Here is a 25,219-nt window from a genome sequence, read left to right as displayed (position 1 = left end):
GTTCCAATCTCAGCTGCAAATCTTACTCATGAGGTGGCCCTGGGCAAATCACTTAGCCTCTTAATAATGGCACCAAGCCCATAAGGTTGTGGTCAGGATTAAATACATGGAAAGCGTTTAGAACAGGGTCTGACACATAGTGCTTTATGAGTGCTTGGAATTCTTTTCATTATCTGCGGGAGGGGGGCTTCCTTCTCCCCCACCAGAAAGCACCTTTGATTTCTTTCTTGAATGTCCTACCCCTCCTCTCCAGCAATATGTCCCACTTGGGTTTTAACTTTTGACCCTTGGGAACATCATCTGTCGGGCCATCAGATTATGATTTTTGCTCGCTTTGGTCACGTCCCACCTTTGATCCCATAAAGATGCCCCCCAACCTAAATCTCCTACAATTGCTCCACTGGCTGCTGCCTTAACTCCAACCCGCCGCCCCCACGGTTGTGACCTCTGGCTCTCGTAGGCACATCCTTCTATCGAATTATTAATTTGACCGCCCTTTTTTGACATTCACCCCGTGCCCCTCCAACGAATTCCCACTTCAAATTTCGAATTTTGCGCCCACTTCGCCACGCCCCCTTCGTTAGTTTGACCTCTGACCTCCTATACACCTCCCTCCCTCCCGCTCAGCGTAGACCCACGACCCCCAGGACGCGACCCTTCCCTCCACAAGTGAACTTTGACCCCAGCGGCCCCGCCCCCTACTCGCCTAAACGCTCTACAACCGCCCGGCGCACCCCGATCCCCTGGCCAGACCGCTTATCCTACCGGCTCGGCACCGCAGTCGCTCGCGGCCTAGCTGCTCGGCCCGGAACTCGGCGCCCTCACGCCGCCCTCAGCTCTCTTGCGCCGCCGCCACCACGGCCACTGCCGTCGCCATGTTGAATCCCCAACGAACATCCGGGGCTTTCCCCCCTCGCCGTCCACCAGTCCCCATAGCAACGGGGCTGACTGGGCCGGGGGCAGGGCCCGCTCAGGGGCGGAGTTGGGCTCCGGGCAGCGCCGCTCCAGCCTCTGATTGGTGCTGATAGTCCAATCGGAGACCTTCGGGAGGAAAATGCCAAGCAGGGATTGGAAAATTTGGAAAGGGTGCGGAGAGGCTGGCTCCCAGCCCACTTGGATTCTTAAAGGGGAAAATGGCTATCCTCTGGTAACAGAGCTTCCCACCTTCCCTCAAAAGGAATTAGGGGGTGGAAGGCAGTAATGGTAATAATGGCCAGAAACAGTTCGTAAGCATTTACTATGTGTCAGACACCCCGCCAAGTGAAATTTCTCGCTGAATACTCACAACAGCCGTATTGTATGTTAATACCCATTTTACAGATAAAACTGAGGTTTAGAGGGGCGAACGAGCTGGTTCGGGATCACAGGAAGTAAATAATGAGTTTTGGACGACGTCTGTCAGTCTGTCTGAGTCCGGGAACTTGGCCCGGAATCAAGGCACAGTTTGATTTAATCTTTTTATAAGGTATTTTTGTTTGTTTTTGTTTTGTTGTTTGCTTGTTTTTAGTATTTATTCGTAAAAGATTTTTTGGAAAAAAAAAAAAGCCCGTAATCTAAACTCGGACATCTTTTTCTGTGATTGCACTCATTGAGCTCCAGCCAGTTTGCTCTTCCAAAAAAAAAAAAAAAAAAATCAGGTGCTCTCCCACCTCAAGGTCATTGCATTGCCTTTTCCTTCTGTCTGGAATAGACTCTTCCTCCAGGTATCGTCATGGCTACCTCCCTTCTGTCCTTCAGTGTTTTACTCAAATGTCATCTTATCAGTGGGACTGTTCCTGCCCATCCTGACTAATGCAGCAAACATCCCTCTCACGTGCTACTAAACCCCTTACCTTGTCTGCTTTTTCTTATTTTCTGTTGCTCAAATCACCTTCTAACATACTAGATGATTAGATAATCATAGTTACTGTTTTTTGGCTCTCTCCCCTGCTGTCGTGTCAGCACCATGAGAGCATTGATTTTTGTCTGTTTTGTTCACTGTACTTGCCCATTTGTTGAATAAACATTTGTTGAATGGATGGTTGGATGAGTTGTAAATCCACCTCCTCAGAGGTACTTTTAAATATTTAGTGCATCTCCCTTGCCCCAGCACAGTGTCTAGCACATAGTAGGCATTTAATTAATATCTGCAGAAGCAATGAATGAGTGATTGCATAATGTCGTTTTTTTCTGTGTATTTACCTACCTTTTATTTATTTTTTAAATAAATTTATTTATTTTTAATTTTGGCTGTGTTGTGTCTTCGTTGCTGCGCACAGGCTTTCTCTAGTTGCGGCGAGCGGGGGCTACTCTTCGTTGCGGTGCACGGGCTTCTCATTGCCGTGGCTTCTATTGTTGCAGAGCACGGGCTCTAGGCGCGTGGGCTTCAGTAGTTGTGGCTTGCAGGCTCTAGAGCACAGTCTCAGCAGTTGTGGCACCTGGGCCTAGCTGCTCCGCGGCATGTGGTATCTTCCTGGACCAGTGCTCGAACCTGTGTCCCCTGCATTGGCAGGTGGATTCTTAAGCACTGCGCCACCAGGGAAGCCCCCTACCTACCTTTTAAAATAGAATTGGAAACACATTTATAAAGAATTTTGCATCTTTTTAAAACAAGTTTATAAATATCACCAGTATCTTTCCAGCTCATTAAATATTCTTCAAGAACATTTGTTTTAATGGCTGCATAAGATGCCATTCTATCAATGAATGCTAATTTGTCTGAACCACTCTTTCTTGTTGAACATCTAAACTGTGATAAATATTTTGCTATTATAAATAATTTATCCCACCCCAAAAATCCAAGCAGTTAAATATTTGTGCACATCTTTAATTATTTCCTTTGAATAGATTACCACAGATGGAACTGCTGGGTCAAAGGAAATGTACATCTTTAAGATTTAATAATAGTAACAGTTCCCATGCTTCAAACATTTCTGTGTACTATACATGGTGCTAAGTTGCATAATTTAATCAGCAGGGGCTGTGATTATCCCTGCTTCACAGAGGAGGAAACTGAGGCTTAGAGAAGTAACTTCATTTGCTCGAAACCACACACTGGGCTCATCCCCAGCTTTGATGCCCAAGTAAGGCTCTTGCTAACTGCCCTCTGCTGCCTCCCCACGGCCTGGGACACACATTGCCAAGTTGTGCTGCAGGGATCCAATTCACACACCCGCCAGTGTTCAGAGGGAATATGCCCTTTAAAGTACCCTTGCCAGCATTAAACAATCTTGTTCTTGTGCTCTTTTGAAGTCTTTATGCCTTACTGAGTCTCCGTTTTAAAAAAAACCACGTCTTGGGACTTCCCTGGCAGTCCAGAGGTTAGGACTCCGCCCTTCCACTGCAGGGGACACAGGTTCAATCCCTGGTCCCTGGGTGGGGAACTAAGACCCTGCAACCCCACCTCACCGTCCCCCCCCAAAACAAGCAAGTCTAGTAGCTGAGACGATGGCACTTATTCAAGTCACAGTGATGGGAGGATGGCCGGGTACAGCCTTTGTCTCTCTCTCTTTTTTTAAATTTTTATTTTATATTGGACTATAGTAGATTTACAGTGTTGTGTTAGTTTCAGGTGTACAGCAAAGTGATTCACTTACACATATACATATATCTAGTCTTTGCCTCTTTAATGCCCTGCACACATTGCAGGGCATCAGGCTCTAGAACCCAAGTTTGGGGAAGCCCTCTTGTAACTTAGTTGGGGATCTCAGTCAGAGATCAGAGCCCTGGAACAAGCCCAGTGGCAGATCTGCTCCAAGGGTTTCCTCAGGATGGGCAATCAGGCCCTTCTATTTCAGGGCCCTGGGAGAGGAAATCGGGCCCGAAGAGCCACCTATAGCAGGCTTCCTGGAGGGGTTGGTGAGGAGGTGACCCCCAATAGATGGATACAGGTGAGGAGAGTGAGGAGGACTTGGCCTCATAAAAATGATAAATTTCAATACATCAAGGAAAAAGATTAGTGGCAATATATAGATGGCAAGCAAAGCTTCCTGTCCTTTATATGTAAAGAGCATTTACAAATTTGTGGTCCAGTGGTTAAGACTCCACACTCCCAATGCAGGGGGCCCTGGTTCAATCCGTGGTCAGGGAACTAGATCCCACATGCCGCAGATAAGAGTTCACATGCCACAACTAAGGAGCCAGTGAACTGCAACTAAGGAGCTCTCGAGCCACAACTAAGAAGCCGGTGAGCCGCAAGTAAGGAAACTGCCTGCTGCAACTAAAGAACCCGACTGCTGCAACTAAGACCCGGCACAACCAAGTAAATAAAAAAAAAAAAAAAAAGAAACTGCAAGGAGCCTTGGGCCTAGTGGAGCCTGGGCGGGAAAAAGATGTGAGGAGGCTGAAACTGCATGGCACAATGGAGGAATACGTATGCCATCAGCCTGCAGAGCTAGGGGCTCACAGGCTTCTCTCGGGGCAGCCCTCAGCCCTGGGGCCAGAGCCCAGCCTTTGCCTAGGACCTCTGGAGTCAGATCCTGTCCATCCCCAGCTCAGAGACCTCCCTTGGTTCCATGTCACTCAGGATAAAGGATGGAGTCCTCCCTGTGACCCACAAGGCCCCACACGATCTGCCCCAGTCACCTCCCTGCCCTCATCCCCACTCTTCCTCTCACTCCCTCTGCCCCTCTGACAGGACAGGCCTGCGTCTGTCTCAGGGCCTGTGCAGTAGCTGTTCCTCTGCCTGAACTATGGCTCCTCCTTCAGATTCCTTCAGATCTAAACATCACCCTCTCGGTGAGGTCTCCCTGACCACCCTCGTGAAAACTGCCACTGCCCCCCAACACTCTCTATCCCCCTTCCTGCTTTTTCTGTGCATTTACCACTATTTACCATTATATGTTTTACTTATTTATTGTGTTTGCTGTCTGATACCCTGGAAAGAATGTCGGCTCCATGAGGGCAGACATCTCTGTGTTGTTCACAGCACGGAGAACAGGTCCTGGCACATGACAGGTGCTCAATAAATACTGATTGAATACAGGAAAGGAAGAAGGGAAACAGGGGGAGGGGGAAAAATTTAAAAAGGGAGGAAAATGGCAGCTCCCTGAGCTCCTAAGCTTGTCAGCTGCCCCAGTTGGAAGTTAGGAGTGTTAACCCTTCCCCCCTTCCAGGATAACTCAGTGCCAGGCTGGGAAACTGAGGCATGAAGGACACTGGTTAGCGCTCCTTGGGCCATTGGAGACAGGCCTCTGATTGGCACTAAGGGCCAGCCTGGAGGAGAAAGTCACCGACGCCACCTGCTGGACAGTGGTGTCATGACAGCCATGCCCACCCTGCTGACTTGGGGCTGGTGATGGCCCTTTCTCGGTGGTCAGGAGAGGAGTCGGCCCAGTGGGGCATCCCCAGCAGAAGTTCAGAGTCCATGGAGACACAGCCATAAGCCTCTTTATTCCTGAGGCCCTGTGGACACTCTGCCCAGTCAATGCTATGCAGGAGGGCAGGGTTGTGCCACCCAAGACCTGTCTTGCTTCACTTTGCCCGTACAGGTGCTCTCCCAACACAGCAGGTTGGGACCCCCACTTCTCGGGGAGGGGAGAGCTGCTCCAGCTCCCTTGGGGCTGCATCCACCCCACATGGGGCCTAGAAGGTAGAGGAGTCGAGGACCTCCCTGACCCTCTCCCGGGCCTGGGTACCCCAGCCAAGGTAGCAAGGCCCAGGGTTCCGGATGAGAGCTGTCTCCATCCCCAGAGGTACATCATACGGCCAAGCAGGGGTCTCACCACCCAGACATCGTCCACAATCTTCCCATCCTGCAAGGGACAAAAAAAAAAAAAAAAAGAGGTAATGAAGGCTGAAAGCCCAGATTCTGGGGCCGAGTGGCCTGAGTTCAAATCCCAGCTCTGCCTCTGATAGGCTGTGTGACCTTGGGTGAGCTGTTAGACCTCTCTCGGTGTCAGTTTTCCTCAACTGGAAAGTGAGGATGATAGTAATAGTACCTACATCATAGAGATCGTGAGAATTAAGTGAGATATTTGGAAAAGGCTGAAAAGGGAACCTGGCACAAGGCAAGGCCTGGGTAAGTGTAGGCTATTATTATTAGAGCACAAACCCTGGCGTCAGACAAAACTCACTTTATATCCCAACAAAGCCACTCCCTATGTGGCCTTCAGCACATGACCCTACTCTGAGCCTAACTTCCATATTCCATAAAATGGGGAGAACTGAATAGATAACATACACAAGAGCCTGCCTGTGGTGTATGGGCTACACAGTAAATAGTAGTTATTTATCATAAAAAGAATATGGTCTTTGGGGTCAGATCTTAGTTCTGCACCCTCTGGCTGTGTGACCCTGGGAAAATTACCTCCCCTTTCTGAGCTGTAAAATGGAAAGAAAATGTGTCGCATGGTATTGTTGTGGTGATTAAAGGGACTAAATATAAGGCATCTAGTTCAGAGTCTGGAACACAACAGGTGTTCAATCAATCATAGTTATTAGCACCTTTATAAAACTACAATGGCAGAAATAAAGAAAGGTGAGCTATGATTATTTGGGTCCATCTAACCTTAAGCCATCCCTACCACACACACATCATACTGCTTTCCCTCTACCTGTCTCCCACCACCTACCTTTTTCTTCCCCCGCTTCATGTTGATAAATACCTATAGAATCAACTGTGCTGTAGAAACTGTTCTAAGCACTTTATATATAAGTCATTCAACCCCCATTCAATCCTGTGAGGTAGAAACTATTAACATCCCCATTTTGCAGATGGGAAAACTGTGGCTCAAAGTTGCTTGAGGTCATCCAGCTGGTAAACAGCAGAGGCAGGATTTGAACCCAGGATTTCCAGCTCTCACATCCACTTTTGAAACCACTTGGCTCCAGAGCATGCTAGGCCTGGTTACTCAGGCAGGTGATTGGGCCACTGCTCACTGACCTGGTCGTCAGACACCTGCTGGATGTGGACATGGGTCCCATTGAGGTTGTGTAGCCGTGTGTACCCGTACTCTGATGCACACGGTGCTCCAGGGCCGCGGGAAGAGGGTGAAGGGGGTCAGCCGCTCCTCACAACCCTGCCGGAGAGAATCATTTAGACCCAGGGCTGGCGCAGGTGGAGTACCCACTGGGGAGCAGAGAAGACCTGCCAGGCCGGGACCCTGCCACCCCTAAGGAAGACAAAGTCAGTTAAGACTTGACCTTGATAATGCTCACAGTTGAGTGTTTTGACCCAACCAGGCTTCCTGGTTCTTTGACTTCTAGAACAGTGCATGGCTGTACAAGACTGTCCACTGCAGCATTTTCTCTAAAAGCCCTCAGCTGGAAGCCAGCCAAATGGCCATCAGTGGGGGTCAGTTAAATAAATTATAGGGTAGCCATCACAAAGTGGGGCGGTATAGAAAAATGGCCAAGACGTATGGTTAAGGGGAAAATGCAATTCATAGAATAGAAGAAATTGGTGGCTCTCAACCCTCGCTGCACAGTAGACCCTCCACGAAAGCTATTAAAATCATCATTGCCTGGGAGAGAGGAAGTGCTTATCCTTGCAGTAGAAAACCAGGTAATGTGAGCAGAAAGGATGAGGGACCACCACCCTCAAAAACAAAAAAAATCACCATTTTGCAGCCATCATCATAATAACTGATTGAAGCCAGAACCATCAATGGATGGCCAAAGTAACGGTGAAAATTTGAGGAATATCAGGATATTTGTGTAGTCTCAAAGCATCTCCAGGAGACACTTGTTAATTTTAAAGGGGAAAATCGTAACTATGGTGGAGAAGATGTGTAAACTGAGACTTAAAGGGGCTAAAGAGATACCACGCACCTCCTCATAGGGTGCACTGAAAAGAACACAGTATCGCTTTTGTCTATTCTTACCAAAAATGTGTAACTTCAATCTAATCACCAGCAAACATCAAACAAACCCAAACTGAGGGATAGTCTACAAAACAACTTCGCTATGCTCTTCAAATTTTTCAAAGTCATGAAGCATGAAGAAAGAGTGGGGAAATGTTTCTCATTAAAGGAAGGGAGAGAGATAAGACACGGAAGTAGAATGTATGATCTTAGACTAGATTCTGGACCAGAAAAAAAAAAAATTCTTTAATTTAAAGGACATGAATAGGACAACTGGCTAAATTTGAATGAGATTAGATAATGGTATATTACCAATGTTAACTACTTGAATCTGATTATTATACTGTACTGATGTAAGAGAATGTCCTCGTTTTCTTAGGAAATACAGATGGAAAGATAAAGGGACATCATTTCTGCAACGTACTCTTCATCGGATCTGAAAATAATAGTAAAATGTATACACACACACACACACACACACACACACACACACTTAGAGAGACAGACAGAGAGACAAAAATAGAGATTGAAACACGTGTGGTTAAATGTTCACATTTGGGAAATCTTGGTAAAGGGGATATGGAAAGTCTTTGTATTATTTTTGCTACTTTTCTATAAGTCTAAAATAATTTCAAAATTTAAAATGAAAGAAAAAAGCTAATCTGCACTGATTAAGGCCAGAATAGTGATCACCTACTGCTATGAGGAGCCACCTGTACTGACAACATTCTATTTCCTGCTGCAGGTGGTGGCCGCACAGGGGTGGCAATGCCAGGGCCGATCCCTCGGAAATTCTGGTGTTTGTTCTGGGGTTGGGCCCAGGCAGTGGAGTTTTAAAACCTCCCAGGTAATTCTAACGTGCACCAAGGCTGAGAACTGCTAGGGTATGAAGCATGATCCAAGCGGTTTTTAAAAAGTGGGTGATGCCGTAACACATCTCTATTGAGACAATGACTCATTTGCATACATGGAAAATATTCTCAAATGCCACCCGAGATGTAACCATTGAGAGTGGGACTAAGAAGGGTGTGGAGAGTTTTACCTCTTGCCCTCTGTTCTGTTTGAATTTTTATCATGAGACGTTCTTACTTTGATCTCACTAATTTGTAAGAAACAGCTTAAAAGATAAGCCCTTGCTTCTTGTGGAAGTGACTGATTCCAAGGCTTGGCGGGTGGGGGTAGGGGGACAGAAGAAGATCCTGGAGCGCCCTGGAGTGCCAGAAAGTAAGAGAGAGCCCACAAAACGACAGGGACACATCGAAAGGACACAGGGCCTGATCTGAAGAGTTCCCAGTGGCCAAAGTTAGAGCAATCTAGGCAGCAGCATGAACAGCAGGAGTATTGGATTAGAGCCCACGGGAGAAGATAATTACCCATGAGTCCGTACTAGTATAAATCCATAACTAACTAACCAAATAAATGGGGCAGAAGGGACAACTCTTCCTCATAGGAGGATGCTAATTAATAAATCGAGGAGGAATGAGGGAAATAGAAGATCCCCAGTAGAACACCCCAGTAATCACTGTAACAGACAAGACCCACTGATGGGTTCAAAAATCAGCAGGTGAAAGTTGGAGGAGAAACAAGACACTTGCAGGGTCTAAAAGCTTCTCCCCCAAGATGTTTATCAACTAAAAAGGGAAATACAACAACTTTACAGAGGAAGAACCCAGCAGACACTTCCTTAAACAGGTGATTCAGAGAAATCCCTCCAGGAATGAGACACAGTGAGGACGTGGACCCCCCGGTATGAACCGCTGAGAAGGACAGACCATCATTTGTGACTGTGTGGTCCCAAATGCATAACCCGAATCTTGGCAGGAGAAAATATCAGACAAACCCAGATCCAGGGGCATTCTGAGAAAAACAACTGGCCTGAATGAAAGACAAGGGAAGATGGAGGAACCATCACAGTTTGGAGGAGACTAAGGAGACACAATAACTAAATACAGTGTGGGATCCTGAAACAGAAAAAGGTCATTAGTGGGAAAGCTGGTGCAATGTGAATAAAGTCTGGAGTCCAGTTACAATGATAATAATAAGCCCTCTGCCCTGGATCCATCCAGTAGACCTGGGCAAGCACCCCTTGCCCCCGCCACTTATTGATCCTGTGATTCTGAAGGAGTATTTTACTGTCTGAGCCTCTGTTTCCACATCTGTGCAATGGGCATGCTATTGATACTAGGTGCATCTAACCACCTAAGAGATAGCAGCTGTATAAAGGATGAGGCACCCGGGCTGGTACAAGTGCAGCCCTCAATAGATCAGAGGCCAAAGGAGCACCTCCCCTCCCCCCACCCTGCTCAAGGCAGATCCGGTGATGATGTGGATGGGGCCTCGAGGGTGGGTGTAGGGCATCTCTCGGCTGCCTTTAAATACCTGGAGAAGGGACAAAGGGGAGGGGCCTGTCATACCCAGCCAGGCCCCAGGGGTCTGACGTTGAGGGGGTGGTCCACTGACACCAGCCACATGGGTCTCAGCCCACCCCAGGCCTCACATGGTAGTTGTAAATTGGCCACAGGCGTTCATAGGAGCGTTCGTGAGCCCACAGCTGCAGGTCGACCCCTGATAGAAAGCAAGACGGGGGTCAGGTCCCTGAATCCAGGAGAGATGGGAGGTGGGGCCTGGGGCTGGGGAGTCCCCTGGGGTCACTCACCGTATTTATAGAAAGGATCCTCCAATCCATAAAACTTGCCGAGGAGGCCTTTGCGAACCTGGGCCAGATGAGCAAGGAGGTGAGGGGTGACTCGGGCCAACCCCCACCCCGGATTTCAGCACCTTTTCCCCAGGGAGGGGGTCCTCACCTTGCTTTCATGCCAGGTGCAGTCATCCAAATCAGCACTGGAACAGTACATGGGCCGGTGACCCATGGTAATGATCCACGGCGGGGCTGTCCGGTTCTTATTGGCTTTCTGCAGAGAAGGGCGCAGTGTGAGGGGCAGGGGCTGCAGGAGGGGCAGGTGAGGCAGGTCCAAGGGGGGACATCCACAGGTTACCTGGAGGTCGCTCTCCAGGCAGCGAAACTGTCTCTCTACCAGGTGGCGCCGTAATGGAGAAAGAAATATACCTCGGTGGAGAAGGAAATGATGTGTGCAGGGCCCAGATCCCAGCTGGAAGGGTCAAAGGGCAGGGGTCAAAGTATCTCCTGCATCTCCCATCCTTCAGGGGAGGGAGGCCAGTCCCCCAGCTCCCCCCAGGTTACCTGTACCACAGGCCTTCACTGTTCCCTGGCATGCTGAAGCGAGCTTTGTAGTTGGAGAAGTTACTGGATAAAAGGAAGTAAAACGGTGGGGGGAGGGTCTGGGTGCCCCCGCCCACCCACACCTCCCACTGTCAGGCCAGGCCTGGCTCCCAGCCCAGCCCTCATCTCCTTTCCTCTCACTTCCACAAATGAGCTGCTGCAGTATGAGAGACTATGGTGAGACACTAGGAAGGACTGTTTTCTTTGGCCAGGCCCTTGCCCATCCCGAAGCCCTCAGGCCTCACTAGCGTTCTTCATGATTCCCAGGACACGTCACGTATGGCAGGCTGGCGGCCACAGGTTCAATGAGATTCATGAACTTGTCCCTGACGCACCCGTTGTCCTGATCCATGTTGCAGGCAAAGTCTCCTGGGGGGTGGAGGAGAGAATGAGGACCCAGACGTGGCTCTGCTTTCTCCAGATTTGAGAGACCTGGTTGGTCACGTGCGGGCTGTGCAAGTCCCGGTCGCCCCCACCGTGAGGCATCCCGGTTCTCCGATCCCTACCTCACACCCACCCACGTGTGTGCTTGGAACCATTTCCTGAGCCTCTGGTCCCTGAGGACCCCTGCAGGACCTTGCCGGCCTCCTGTGCTCTGAGCACACCAGCCGCCACCTCATCCCTTCTCAGAGTAATAACAACGTTAAGACTGACATAGTCTGGGAACTTCCCTGGTGGTCCAGTGGTTTAAGACTCGGCGCTTCCACTGCAGGGGCACGAGTTTGATACCTGGTCAGGGAACTAAGATCCCGCATGCCGCTCCGAGGGGCCAAAATAAACAAAAAATATATATATAAGGGTGACTTAAAAAAAAAAAAAAAAAAAAGACTGACATAGTCTAGTCAGGTACTGGTTTTGTACCAGGCACATTTTCAAATGCTCTATTTACATGCTCAATCGCCTGAATCTTCAAAACACCCTCTGAGGTGGATGTTATTATCATCCCCGTTTCAGATAGGGAAACTGAGGCCCAGAGGGGTTAAGTGCTCGTTTAAGGTCACAGAGCTGGTTAGTGAGGATACAGGAATTGAACCCTGGGAGCTTAATTCCAGAGTCTACTATGGCTTTGAACCATATCGGCCCCAATCTCCATCTCCCATCTGGTTCCCGCCCTCTCAAATCACAACAGAAATGATCATGACAACACTTATGTAGCACTTACAACACGACAGGCAATATCGACTTATTTAGTCATCACAACAGCCCTGTGAATTCTAACCCAGTCCTAGCCCTTATAACAATAACGCAGAGGAGAAAACCAACGCACGTAGCTCGAAGCGTCAAGATTGATTTTAACCTGGGCAGCCTGGTTGACCACAGCACCGTCTCTGTGGCCAGTCTCACCCCCCCATCCTTCAGAGCCACGCTAGCCCCATCCCAGGTCTCCTCCACGGTCCTGGCGTTGCCTCCCACCCAAGCTCCCCCTCCCCGACCCCAAACCTCCAGGCACACCCTGGCCGATGCCTCACCCACATGAAGAACAGAGTTGTGCCTGCCCTGCTGGGTGTCCCTGCACAGTCGGGGTAGGGCCCTAGGATTGTCAGTCCCTGTGTCCCCAAAAACAGCCAGACAGGGGCTCCAGTGGGGTCCATTCTTCAGGGCCCTGAAGAGGAACCAACGGCTCCGGCCCTGAGTACTGCCGCAGCGGTAAACTGAGGGGAAAGGAAAAGGTCACAGTCAGCTGGGGAGTGGGGTGGGGGGGCGCCCCAGGATGTCTCCTTCACCGTCATCCGTCTTCAACTGGTGCGGGGATGGAAAGGGTCTGCCCTATGCCCCTTCTGTCGACCTCACCCCAGGTCCCCAGCCTTCCATTTTCATCCCAGGGTCTTATACAGTAGGCTTGCAGATAAGCAGAAGGGGTACCAGCCCACCTGAGCCACCTGCCAATAGCAGCTTCTAGCCCACATTCCCATTCCCCCCATAACACCTGGGCCCCGGGCCCCTCTCACCATACTGGACACCGGGCAGCAGCCCCTGCAGTGTGACTTCGTGTATGTAGAGCTTCCGCCGGAGAATGCCCCCATCCACAAAGGGGCTGAAGGTGCCCTGAGCCCGGAGGGGCAGGGGCCCCCATAGCTGCAGCCCAAACTGCACTTCCGAAGGGGTTGGGACCCATGTGGTCCAAGTTACCGTCATGCAGCCTGGCTCACCTGGAGAGAAAGGAAATGGGGGTCGGGCAGTGAGGCCTGGGCAGGGGTGGGGAGGGACGTGCGGAGAGTGAGGGGCAATAACGAGAGACTGAGGGGCTCTTGAGCATTTAGTAGTTAAGATCACAGGTTCTGGAGCTTTCCAAGTTCAATCTCCGCTCCACCATTTCCAAGCTGTGCTTTCCTTGGGCAAGTCACCTCACCTCTCTGAGCCTCAGTTTCCTTCACAGTAAAATGGAATAATAATAGTATCTTCCCTATTGGGTTCTGTTAGGCTTAGATGAATAAATAAAAGTAAAGTACTTGAAACAGTGCCTAGTACAGTCAGGGTTACATGAGTGAACGAATATTATTATTAATATCGTTACTGTGTGCAGGCCTGTTCCACATATTTTACACATGACATAGTTTAGAGGTTGTAAACTCAGATGTCTAGAGGCCAGCTAGGTAATATACATGGGAACAAGGGCCAGCTGTAAGGAGGAAGGCAGCAGGGAGACGTGGGGTATGTGGCAAAGCGTAGAGCCTGCCCTGTCTCAGAGAGGAGCCATCGTTCAGCTCTGGGGATGGCTGCTGTGAATGAAGCAGGCCCGGTACCACTCAATCTGTCCACTTCTAGAGCAAATCTTTATACGGTGGTTTTTATTTCCCCAAAGCATGTAAGAGTAGATATACAAACTTTTAAGTGATAGCTCCTAATTCTTAAACATCAGCAACCAAATCAAGGTTTTAAAAATACTGTGTGGTATAGGATGACATTAAGAGCATGAGTGGGCTTCCCTGGTGGCCCAGTGGTTAAGAATCCGCCTGCCATTGCAGGGGGCAGGGGTTCGATCCCTGGTCCCGGAAGATCCCACAGGCCGCGGAGCAACTAAGCCCGTGCGCCACAACTACTGAGCTTGCGCTCTAGAGCCTGCGAGCCACAACTACTGAGCCCACGCGCCGCAACTACTGAAGCCCGCGCACCTAGAGCCCGTGCTCCACAGCAAGAGAAGCCACCGCAATGAGAAGCCTGCACACCGCAACCAAGAGTAGCCATCGCTCGCCAAAACTAGAGAAAGCCTGTGTGCAGCAATGAAGACCCAAAGCAGCCAAAAATAAATAAATAAATTTATTTTTAAAAAAAAAGAGCCTGAGGTCTTCCTCCTGCAACATGCGTACAAAAACGCATGTGCACAGGGTATTCATTGCAGCACTGTTTGTAATTGCAAAATATCGGAAACCACGGAAATGCTCATATGTAAGAGAATGACTGAATAAACTATGTAACATTCATACCGTGGAGCACTTCGCAGCTGTCAAAAAGAAAGAGGACAAGTTCTAGGAACGGGTGAATGACGCCCAGGACATAATGTTAAAAGAAGCAAAGTACACAAGAGTACCTATAGTCAGCTACTCCTCACATAAGAGGATATAAGAAAATACACAAGTACCTGCTTATTTATTTGTACATAAGAAATACAGGAAGAATACACCAGAAACTTAAGAGATGGATTACATGGGATGGATGGGGGACGGATAGAAAAAAGGGGGAATGGGAATGGAGTAGGTAGTCGGGATGCAGAGGGAGGACACTTCTCTGAGTCTGTCTTTTTCTTATAATCCTGAGTCCCAGAGCTATAGTCTTGTTTCATAGTTCCTCCACACACCCCAAAAAATTAACTAACAATTAAAGCCACCCAGGTTGTGGGGAAAGCCAATATGGAACATAAACACTAACAAATGGCTGTAACTATATTAAAAAACAAATAACCACACTGAAGTGTTGGGGAAGAAAAGTTACAGTGAGCATTAGTGTTTTGACTGGACAATAAGACCACAGAGAAAAAGGACTGCACATAAATGCCATCATCTAGTAATTGTTCCTCACAGGGATACAGGCAAACAATTCTGAAACCACTTGATGCTTATTCTAGCACTGAATGAATAAATAAGTCTATTGTAGATAGGGGGAGCTTGGTTTCTCAATGGTGGAGAAAGAAGTTACAAATAAGGAAAGAAGGCTAAAATAAACCCTTGATGGTAGACTGAAATCAGATGTTTCAGTATGATCTCATGGTATTTTATATATAAATATATACATATATATATATACATTCATATATATACAGAAATATAGGTGTGTACATATGCATATCAACATACCCACATATATTGTCAAGCTCTGTTTGTGAGAGGGCCTAGGAGCAGCAATGCCTCAGTAGCAGTGAGCACACCTAGTGCTCAGATCTTAGTTTCTAAATACCCATTCTCCCATCAAAGGAACCAGGGCTCCTTGGAGAAGTAGTTGATTCCAGAGATCGGGTAGGAAATATACAAGATGAGTCTGGAATAATTGGTGGTGCCAGAAGGTGAGGCAGTGCTGAAGACATGATGGGAGTGGGGTTGTGGAAAGAACACAGAAGCCAAGCTGGAGGAATTCCAAAAGACCAAATCAGAGACAATTTGAGCCACGAAATAAATAGCAATAGTACTGAGTTTAACTCGTGGGATAAAATAAATATCCGAGAGTCCATACCAAATAAATAAATAATCAAAGCAAACAAACAAATAAATAGAGTGGGGGGAGGGATAGCCCTTCCTTACAGTAAAATTTCAATTAGACAGAGAGAGGGATTTAGAAAGTTACAAAATCACAATTAGGCACACCCCATGCTAATGATTGTTGCAGACAAGAGCCACCAATGAATGCTAAAATTAGTGCACAAAAATTTCAGGAGAGACCTGATTTCCACAGTCTTAAGGAATCTTCCCTTAGATATTTATTACAAAGATATTTATACAAAGGAAAGAATAAAAGCTTTACAGTGGAGAAACCCAGCAGGCAGCACTTTAACCAAGCAATGAAGGTTCACATTACCAGTGACAGCAATAAGACATGTCAGTGTCATGAACACTCTGACACCAGGCACTGAGAAGGGCACTACATCCCACTAGGACAGTCTTGCCAGAAAAATACGTAATTCAATATGCTTAATTCCAATCATGAGAAAATAGCAGATAACCCCCAAGTGAGGACTATCCTACAAAACCCAAACAAAATCAGAAAGACAACAGCTCAGTACTCCAAAATGTCAAGATGTTAACATTAAGAGAAACTGGGTGAGGGGGATATAAGAACTCTAATATTTTTGCAAAATTTCTGTTAAATCTAAAATTAGTACAAAATTTAGAGTTTTAAAAACAAATATGACAGGCTTTTGAGCCAGCCTGCCTGGGTTCAAATTCCAGACTATGTGACCTGCGGTCAGACTCTTCATCTCTTTGAGCCTCAGTTTACTCTTTTGTAAAATGGGAGGAACAATAGTACTTACAGCTTAAGGTCCAATAAGAGGTTAAATGAGTCTTCCATCTGAATCACTTGTAAGAGTATATTTGTTATTATTATCATTATTGTGTAGGCCAAACAAAGGACAGCTGTGATCTCACTGGGTTTTCACAGTGAGATAGGTTTTATTTTTGTTCCATTTTACAGAGGCCTCCAGGCAAAGTGCCTTGTCCAAGGTCACTTAGCCAGCAAATGCCAAAACCAGTTCATTCATGTGGTTTCAGATTCTCATTGCAACTAACCCTTAAGAAACGACCTTAAAAGTCTCAAGGACACAAAAAAATAAGCAAAGACTGAGGAATTGTCACAGATAGGAGGAGTAATTAAGGAGACAAAAAGATATAAATCAATGCCTCTCTTCACTATATTCCTTTTCTTTTTTAAAGTGTAGTTATTTTTCATGAAAAATGTCATCTACCTTACTACTGAATGGGTTTATTATTGCTCATTTTTAATGATTGAACATATTTTTAAATGCCTCCGTTTTAGTTTCTGTTATGGCAGCTATTATGGATATAACTCACATAAACTGAAGCTCTCTAAGGTTCTTATAATTTTTTTAGCTGTGCCAAAGCGTCCTGAGACAAAAACGTGTGACAACCACTGCCACACGTCAAGTTCCCTTTTGCTGCTTCGCAGGTGATATTTCACTTACTCCTCACTGTGAGGTCGCACTAATATTACCCCATTTTCCAGATGAGGAGGCTGAGGCCAGAGAGGTTAAGTCACTTGCCCAAGTTCACACGGCAGGTAAGCAGAAAAGCTGGGGTTAAAACCCAGGAAGTCTGGGTGCAGAGGGTCCAGAGTCCAAGGTCTTACTACCTCCTTGCACTTCCACCCTAAGATCCAGGACCAGGAGGGAGCTTTGTGGGAACACAATGAGCGAGGACAACAGCAGCCCCCTTAGGAGAGCGCTTACTATGGGCTGGGCTCCAGAATCATTTCCCACACAGCCAGATGCGCCGCTGCTTATAATTCCCATTTAACAGAGGTGGACAAATGAGGCTCAGGAAGAACCACCAGCCTAGACTCCCATAGCAATCAGTGTGGGATTCCTGAGCCTCACTGGGAAATGCCCAGGGAGAGGTCGCAGACACTTACCTGGGTAGGACAGGGGCAGCGCTGGGAGCCTTTGGGGACCCCTGGACCCCCAGGGAGAAAAAGAGGAGCAGACAGCAGCAGGACCAGCAGGGGCGAAGGGAGCACATGGTAGAGGGAAGGTGGGGAGCAGAAAGGGGGAAGGGGAAGGGTCTAAAGTGTGTCAGATCCCTTCAGAACAGCAGGAGCGGCTGGGGAGGATGGGGAAAGAAGGGGAATCAGGCAAAGTCACACGGAGGGAGGGAGGATGGCAGGGAGGTCTTCACAGGGATGGTTATCCAGATGCCGGAGAAAAAACAAAAACAATCATCACTACTGAGAGGCAAATGCCCTCTGAGCCTCGCTGGCTGCTAAGCACTTAACATAGATTAACTCATGGGAGCCTGACGACATTCCTCTGTGTGGTGGTCACTGTGACCATCAGCCCCATATCACAGGTGAGGAAGCTGAGCAATGAAGTGATTCAGTTGCATGGCTCAGGTGTGGTGGAGCGGGGATTGGAACCCAGGGGTCCTGGCTCCAGAGCCCTTGCTCTTATCCACCGCTCACTCTCAATGCAAGAGGCTTGGGAGTGGGGCTGGGGGGTCTCAGTGTAGGATGTTGCCTTTGGCAACCCCATCCCCAGCATTCCACCCTGCCCTCAGAGACCTCATTGCCCTCTACTCCAACCTCCAACCTTCCATTTCCATCGTAGTAACCCCAATCATCCCCTCCATCCCCAGACCACCCAAGAATTCCACCCCACCTGGAGCAGCCCCGTCTTCCTTGCCCCCTACCCAGCATCCCATTCTGCCTTTAGTGACCCCAATTCCTCCCCATCTCCACCTGTCTCCCCTGGCCCTGCACCTGTATACCCACCCTCCTTCTCCCCAGCCCTTCCCCTCCCGCTCCAGTTCGGTCTCCAGCTCATCGAGGACCTGCCTGTCTGCCGGGGCAGAGCCAGGCCGGGACCGTCAGTCTGGGGGCCGGGAGCTGGGGCTGGAGGTTCCCTCCAGGTCCCTGGCTCACCCTCTGGGGCGCCAACTCCCAGCATGCGCGTCTCGGGGCACCAGTGCGACAGCGGTATTTTATGAGTTTGTAGGCGCTGAGACATCCCGCCGCCCACAGCTATCCCAGCCCCGGAAGAGCCTGCCTTCTCCAGGTGACGGCCTCCCCAGACAGCTGGGGCCCCGGGTTCCACAGGCCGGTCTTGGGCGGCCCATGCCCACGCGCCCACCTCCCCCCGCCTCCCCGTGCTGGGCGAGGGAAGGGGGACCTAGGTTAATTTGATAAGCTGCTGCCGCCACCTCCAAGCCGGCCTCCAGGTGAGTGCCCGGACAGGAGGTCTACGCTCGTCCCCCAGGAGCCCCACCCCGCAGCTACGGAGCCCCCAGGGCACTGACACCGGGCCCCAGCTCTGGCCCTGCCGGATCCCGAGGTACCCAGGTGTGCTGGCACCTGCGCCTGCAACCGAGGTGGGTGTGGGGACATTCTCCCATCCCTTCCCGCGGCGCCTGCTTTGTATTCTCGGCAGTTCCTTCCGCCTTCCTCACCCTGCAAGCTTAGTCCCCGCCGGTTCCTCCTCAGGCCCCCGGGCATGCTGAAAACAGAAAATCAAAGTGCACCGAATGACAGTGCTGCTTCTGAGTTGTGCGCCCGAGGCCGGTTACTCGACCTCGCTGGGCCTTGGTTTCTTCACCTGTGAAATGAGGGTGGTAACAGTATGGGCACTATGGGCCATTGTGAGGATTAAACCAGTTGACACATGAAATTTCACTCTGAGAACAGGGACTGGCCCAGAGTAAGGGCTGGATAAGAATCAGCTGTTATTTTTATTATTATTAATGCATGAGTTCCAGAAATTGCCCTGGGGTCTAGGTGGGAGCAAGTGAGAATTTTCTCTGTGAACCTTTGTGAGCTGTTTAAAGGTTGTGAGTGGCTTGCTGCAAAATACCCTTGGGTATTTTCCCAGAGCAGCAGGAAAAGTCAGAGGGTCCAGGTTTTAGTTGCTTCGTCTTCCTGTCTGCGGATAAAACGACTCCACGATTTGGCTTTGTCAATTCAGGTATAGCAGTGTCTGCAGACTGGGGACCCTGATTCCATAGACTGACACTGGGGGTGTAGGGGTGGTTCAAGATGGGCTTTTGCACTGTTTGGATTTTTTCCCCCACCTTCTGGAGTCTCCATTACAGCTTAAAATGTAATAAAAAGCAACTCTCTTGGCCATACTCAAATACCCTCAAGACCCTGCTCACCCTCAGCAATTTTAACTTCCCCTTAGTTCTAGTTTTTCTGGTGGTCTTCCAGGAGCTGTGGTTACGAACGTTTTTTTTGCTAAAGTCACCTGTGGCAGGCTGGTGAAGCCCTTCTCCAAACCATGTTTTTACATGCATTAAAAAGAAAAAAAAAAAAACACAGGATACAAAGGAAACGGATGTTATTGAATTACGGGTACACGATTTTTCTTGGATATGTAATATGGTAATATATGTACTTCTTTATCAGTGCATTAAACTTCAAGATCTAGGGACAGGTCCAAAAATTATAGTAATTTAGAAATTTTGTTGAGTGTATAGACGATATTTGAGAGTCCTGTGACGACTACAGTGGGGTTTGAAAACAGCTGTAATTTCTTCTCATGACAAAGCCAGAAATCTGCTAACTGTCCTGTGGTTGGCCCTTCCAACACTCGCCCCCACCCACCATGGCAGAAGGACCTGGTAAATTTCAATTACAGCAACAGTTCATAAACATTACCCTCTTAAAAATTTTTGAGGACCCCAGAGAGCTTTGGTATGTGTGGGTTATATCTTTTAATATTTACCATGTAAGAAAATAAAACTGGGAAGTGTTTTTTTCTTTTTTCTTTTTTTTTGGCTGTGCTGCGCGGCTTGTGGCATCTTAGTTCCCCGACCAGGGATTGAACCTGGGCTCTTGGCAGTGAAAGCACTGAGTCCTAATCACTGGACCACCAGGGAATTCCCAAAATTGGGAGGTATTCATTTATTTATTTATTTATCTCTGGCTGCATTGGGTCTTTGTTGCTGCACGCGGGCTTTCTCTAGTTGTGGCGAGCAGGGGCTACTCTTCATTGCAGTGCGCGGGCTTCTCATTGATGTGGCTTCTCTTGTTGCGGAGCACGGGCTCTAGAGCACAGGCTCAGTAGTTGTGGCGCATGGGATTAGTTGCTCTGCGGCATGTGGGATCCTCCCGGACCAGGGCTCAAATCCGTGTCCCCTGAATTGGCAGGTGGATTCTTAACTACTGCCCCACCAGGGAAGTCCAAACTGGGAAATTTTTAAAACGCAAGAATACACGTGCGTACATTTCATTAGCTATCACAGTGATGATGTCATCACAGGTCAGGTAGCCTCCAAAGAGTGAAAAGGTTGAACACATATTAGTATTATTATAAAAATAGTTTGGGTCCCAAACCACGTTTTGAGGACCATTGAGTTGAAGGGTTGTCAAAGGAAAATTGTTTTTCCAATACAAGTTCATGCAGCCCCTGAATTCCATCTGCCAACTCAGGTTAAAAAATTCCACTGGGGGACTTCCCTGGCTGTCCAGTGGTTAAGACTCTGCGCTTCCACTGCAGGGGGTGCGGGTTCGATCCCTGGTCGGGGAACTAAGATCCCGCATGCTTCGCTGCCCGGCCAAAAGATTAAAAAACAAAACAAAAACCCTACTGGGATTGTACCTTTTTGTCCCTGATGTAGTGGAAGAGGAGTCATAGCTCACTGACGGCCCCTTTCCCCTGTCCTGATCATACACATGGCCCTTCCCTACTCTCGGGACAGCCATAGAATCATTTCTAGTTTCTCTTTTTAGATACCTTTGTGTTTTGAGAAATATACTCCCATTTCCCTGTTTCTTATTCCCTCCTTGGAGAGAAGAATCTTGTGTGGTGAACAGAGCATCTACTCTGGGGCCAGATGGCCTGCATTTAGATCTAGCTCAAGCATTGACCAGCTTAGGGAAGTTATTGAGCCTCACTGTGCCTCAGTTTCTCCATCTGTTAAATGGGGATATTAATAGTAACTGTCTTAAAGGGTTGTTGTGAGGATTAAACCAGGTAATAGATATAAACCACTTAGAACAGTGCCCAGCACAGAGCAAGTGCCACACACATCCCTTCCAATTACTATCATACCCTAGACCTCCAGTCTGCCCAGTTTGTAAGATAAGGCTATGATGAACCTACTTTTCCAAGTCATTTTTAACTACTTAAACTTTTTTTATTATGAAATATGACATACATATAGAAAGGTACCTGAAACATAAATGTTCCACTTAATGAATTATGACAAACACACTTGTGTACCCACCACCCAGGTGAGGAAACAAATCTTCCCAGGTTTCCACAAACTCCCTCCTGCCTCCTTCCTGCCTCCTTCCTGCCTCCTTTCTGCCTCCTATGGAAGCAAGGACATGGTCAGGGTTGAAAGACTCTAGGAATGCAGGGATTCTGACCTAAAGAGTGTAAGAAAGAGCTGGTCAGAAGACAAGTCCTACATCCACCCTATTAATCCCACACATGATCCTTTAACACAAGCAGAGAAATTCCCGCTCACACTTTCCTGCATTCTCTGGTTAAGAATTGCATTTGTGGTCATGATCAACGAAGCCCAGTCAAACCTTTGAAAGTCACCAGAAGCTGGTGGTCACGATGGCCCAATGGATGAGGCAGTGTCATGAGCACCAATGTCAGCAGAGCTAAATAAATGGCCTTTGAGATCAACAGAGGAAAGAACAGTGAGTAATAACAGCATCACTGCCTCTTTCGGGTGATGATGAGGGCTATTAAATTAGCCAGACAGGACACATCTGGCAATAGGTACTTGGACGTCCCAAAGAATCTCACTGGCAGGGGTTGAAAGATAAGCAAATACCTAAGTACCTCTTCTCTACCTATTATTCTAAATCTTCATTGGTAAACCACTATACCTCACATGGGTCCATGAATTTTGTAACACATTTTTCCATGAAATCATCCGATAGACAGGGACTCCATAGAAAAAAATATTAGCCTGAAATTCCACACACCCTCAGGGTGGCTCTGCAACCCACATCCATTTCTCCACAAATCCCGTCAGCTCCGATTACCTATCTTTTCAGAACCCATCCACTTGGCCCTTCCCCAGTGACCCTGCCCTGGTCCAGTCTACCTGCTTCTCCTGACACTTGTATCATCTCTCTCTCTCCTCCTGCCTCCAAGGTCTGTTCCTACGAGCAGCAGAGGACACCTGTGAACGTCTGAGTCAGGTGGCATCCCTTTACCTCAGGAGCACTATTTCATCAACTCCTCTCAACTCCCCCTTGATGTAGGCCTTGCTACCATCCCAATTTGCAAAATGAGAAAATGAAGTTTGGGGAGGGCAGCAGCCTGCCCAAAGTCACAGAGCTGAACCCCGGTCCACAGGGAGGGGGCTCCTGAGCCCACCTCTAACCTGCCGTGCGGGGCATCTGATCACGGCAGTGACTGGAGGAAGACAGTCTCAGCCAGGAGCTGGCTCTCCGGGGGCAGGTGGAGGCAGGTGCCCTGAGCCCCAGGTCCTTCTCCACCAGCAGTCCCTGAACTTGGCATGGAGCCTAGAGGAACTGTTAGCATCAGTTCTGAAGCCGAGACTGCCAGGTCTCAAGCCTTAGCTGGGACAAACCAAACACTCCATATCTGCCCCCTCCCTCCAATGCCACTCCCCACCCCCAGCCACCGTCCTGGGAAGGCACACGCTTTGGGTTACGTTCTCCTTTTTCTACATATGTTTGGCCTACAATTATTATTTTTTTTTAATCTTTTTAAAAAATTAATTATTTATTTTTGGCTGTGTTGGGTCTTCGTTGCTGCGTGTGGGCTTTCTCCAGTTGTGGCGAGCGGGGGCTACTCTTTGTTGCGGTGCGCGGGCTTCTCATTGCGGTGGCTTCTCTCGTTGCGGAGCACGGGCTCTAGAGAGCAGGCTCGGTAGTTGTGGTGCACGGGCTTAGTTGCTCCGCCGCATGTGGGATCTTCCCGGACCAGGGCTCGAACCCGCGTCCCCTGCATTGGGAGGCGGATTCCCAACCACTGCACCACCAAGGAAGTACCTGACCCACAATTATTATATACCATTGTTTTATTTTTTAAGTTTTATGGAAATGATATATTGTACTCACCAACCCACAGCTTCATGTTTGCCCTGAGGATGTGCTTTTGGATTAGTCCATATTGTTACCTGGAGATCTTGTCCCTTGTGTGTCAGTACTTAACTCTTCTTTAATGCTCTTCAATAACAGTTTTTAAAGTTTTTCATGAAGTATTGCATATCTTTTGTTGGATTTATTCTGAGCCACCTTAAGATTTTGTAAATTGAATTTAAAAATTTTTTTAATAAAAAATATTCTTAAGTAGTAAAATGTCACATTTCACCATCTTAACCATTTTTGAGTTTAATAATGTTAAGTACATTCACATTGTTGTGTAACTTATCTCCAGAACTCTTTTCAACTTGTACAATTGAAACTCTGGACCCATTAATCAGTCTCCCCACTGCAACCCCCAGCAACCACCATTCTACTTGGCCTCTATGAGTTTCCCTACTCTAAGAACCTTATATAAGTGGAATCATACAGTTTTTGTCTTTTTGTGCCTGGCTTATTTCTCTAATGTCCTCAAGGTCCATGCTGCAGCATGCATCAGAATTTCTTTCCTTTTTAAGGCTGAATAATATTCCACTGTGCGTAAACACCACATTCTGTTTATCCAGTCATCTGTCGAGGGACACGTGGGTTACTTCTGCTTTTTGGCTGTTGTGAATAATTCTATGAACATGGGTGTACAACTATCTCTTCAAGACCTTGCTTTCAATTCTCTTGGTTAGATACTCAGAAGTGGAATTGCTGCATCATATATGGAATTTAATTTTTTTGAACTTTGAACTTTAACACACACACACACAAGGAGAGAAAATGGCATAATCAAACCTCATGTCCTCATTGCCCAGATTCTGCAATTACCAGCTTGGGGCCAATCTCATTTTTTGTTTATATATTTGTTTTACCTTTTTATTGAAGTATAATGTACACACAGAAAAGTGTAACCTGACTCCGTCTATAACCAGCCACAGAGTGAGAAAAGGCACTTGCTCCTTTTCATCTGGTTTATTTCCCTTATCCATAGCCTTCTAAAGTCCGTCCATGTTGTTGCACATGGCTGTACCTTACTCTACAGGAGCCCTCCAGAAGAGAGCCTTTTCTGAAATAACCATCATACAAGGTGGAAGTCCCTTTGCTACTGAGTCTAATTTAGTTTTGAAGCATAAAAGCAAGTCATCTGGGAATTTCCTGGCAGTCCAGTGGTTAGGACTTGGCCCTTTCACTGCGGGGGCCCAGGTTTGATCCCTGGTCAGGGAAGATCCTGAAAGCCGCACTGCATGGCCAAATAAATAAATAAATAAATAAATAAATAAATAAATAAATTAAGCAAAAACCTTAAAAAGAAAAAAACAAGTCATCTACCAGCATTTTTGTAAAAGCATCAGTGTAAGACAATAATTGTCTATATATGCAAAAGACTGAAAAAGAAATTTGTTGTGACATACAACATTTTAAGATAACAGCTAGAATGATGACTGACATCATACCAGGACACTTGAAATTTTAAGAACTT

General features: G+C 47.7%; 2 protein-coding genes across 4 annotated transcripts in view; both read right to left on the bottom strand.

The window, feature by feature from the left end:
* PAK4 (p21 (RAC1) activated kinase 4) overlaps positions 1-920 on the bottom strand; it is a 45,875-nt gene extending 44,955 nt beyond the window's left edge. For all 3 annotated transcript variants that reach the window (XM_068528328.1, XM_068528330.1, XM_068528329.1), the window contains exon 1: positions 766-920. The gene's annotated coding sequence lies outside the window, so the exon portion shown is untranslated. The remainder of the gene's footprint in view (positions 1-765) is intronic.
* Positions 793-17,705, bottom strand: ACP7 (acid phosphatase 7, tartrate resistant (putative)). Its single transcript, XM_068527130.1, is given in 16 exon segments — positions 793-1,041; positions 5,616-5,732; positions 6,863-6,941; positions 6,943-6,998; positions 10,080-10,160; positions 10,279-10,346; positions 10,438-10,495; positions 10,586-10,693; positions 10,778-10,824; positions 10,827-10,891; positions 10,984-11,046; positions 11,268-11,391; positions 12,492-12,674; positions 12,972-13,172; positions 14,448-14,464; positions 17,599-17,705. Coding segments are annotated over 16 exon segments (1,623 nt in total).
* Positions 17,706-25,219: the final 7,514 nt, after the last annotated feature.

The sequence above is a fragment of the Eschrichtius robustus genome, chromosome 19 (genome assembly GCF_028021215.1).
Source record: "Eschrichtius robustus isolate mEscRob2 chromosome 19, mEscRob2.pri, whole genome shotgun sequence".
Classification (NCBI taxonomy): domain Eukaryota; kingdom Metazoa; phylum Chordata; class Mammalia; order Artiodactyla; family Eschrichtiidae; genus Eschrichtius; species Eschrichtius robustus.
Note: the sequence above shows the minus strand (reverse complement) of the source record. Positions and strands in the feature narration are given on the sequence as shown.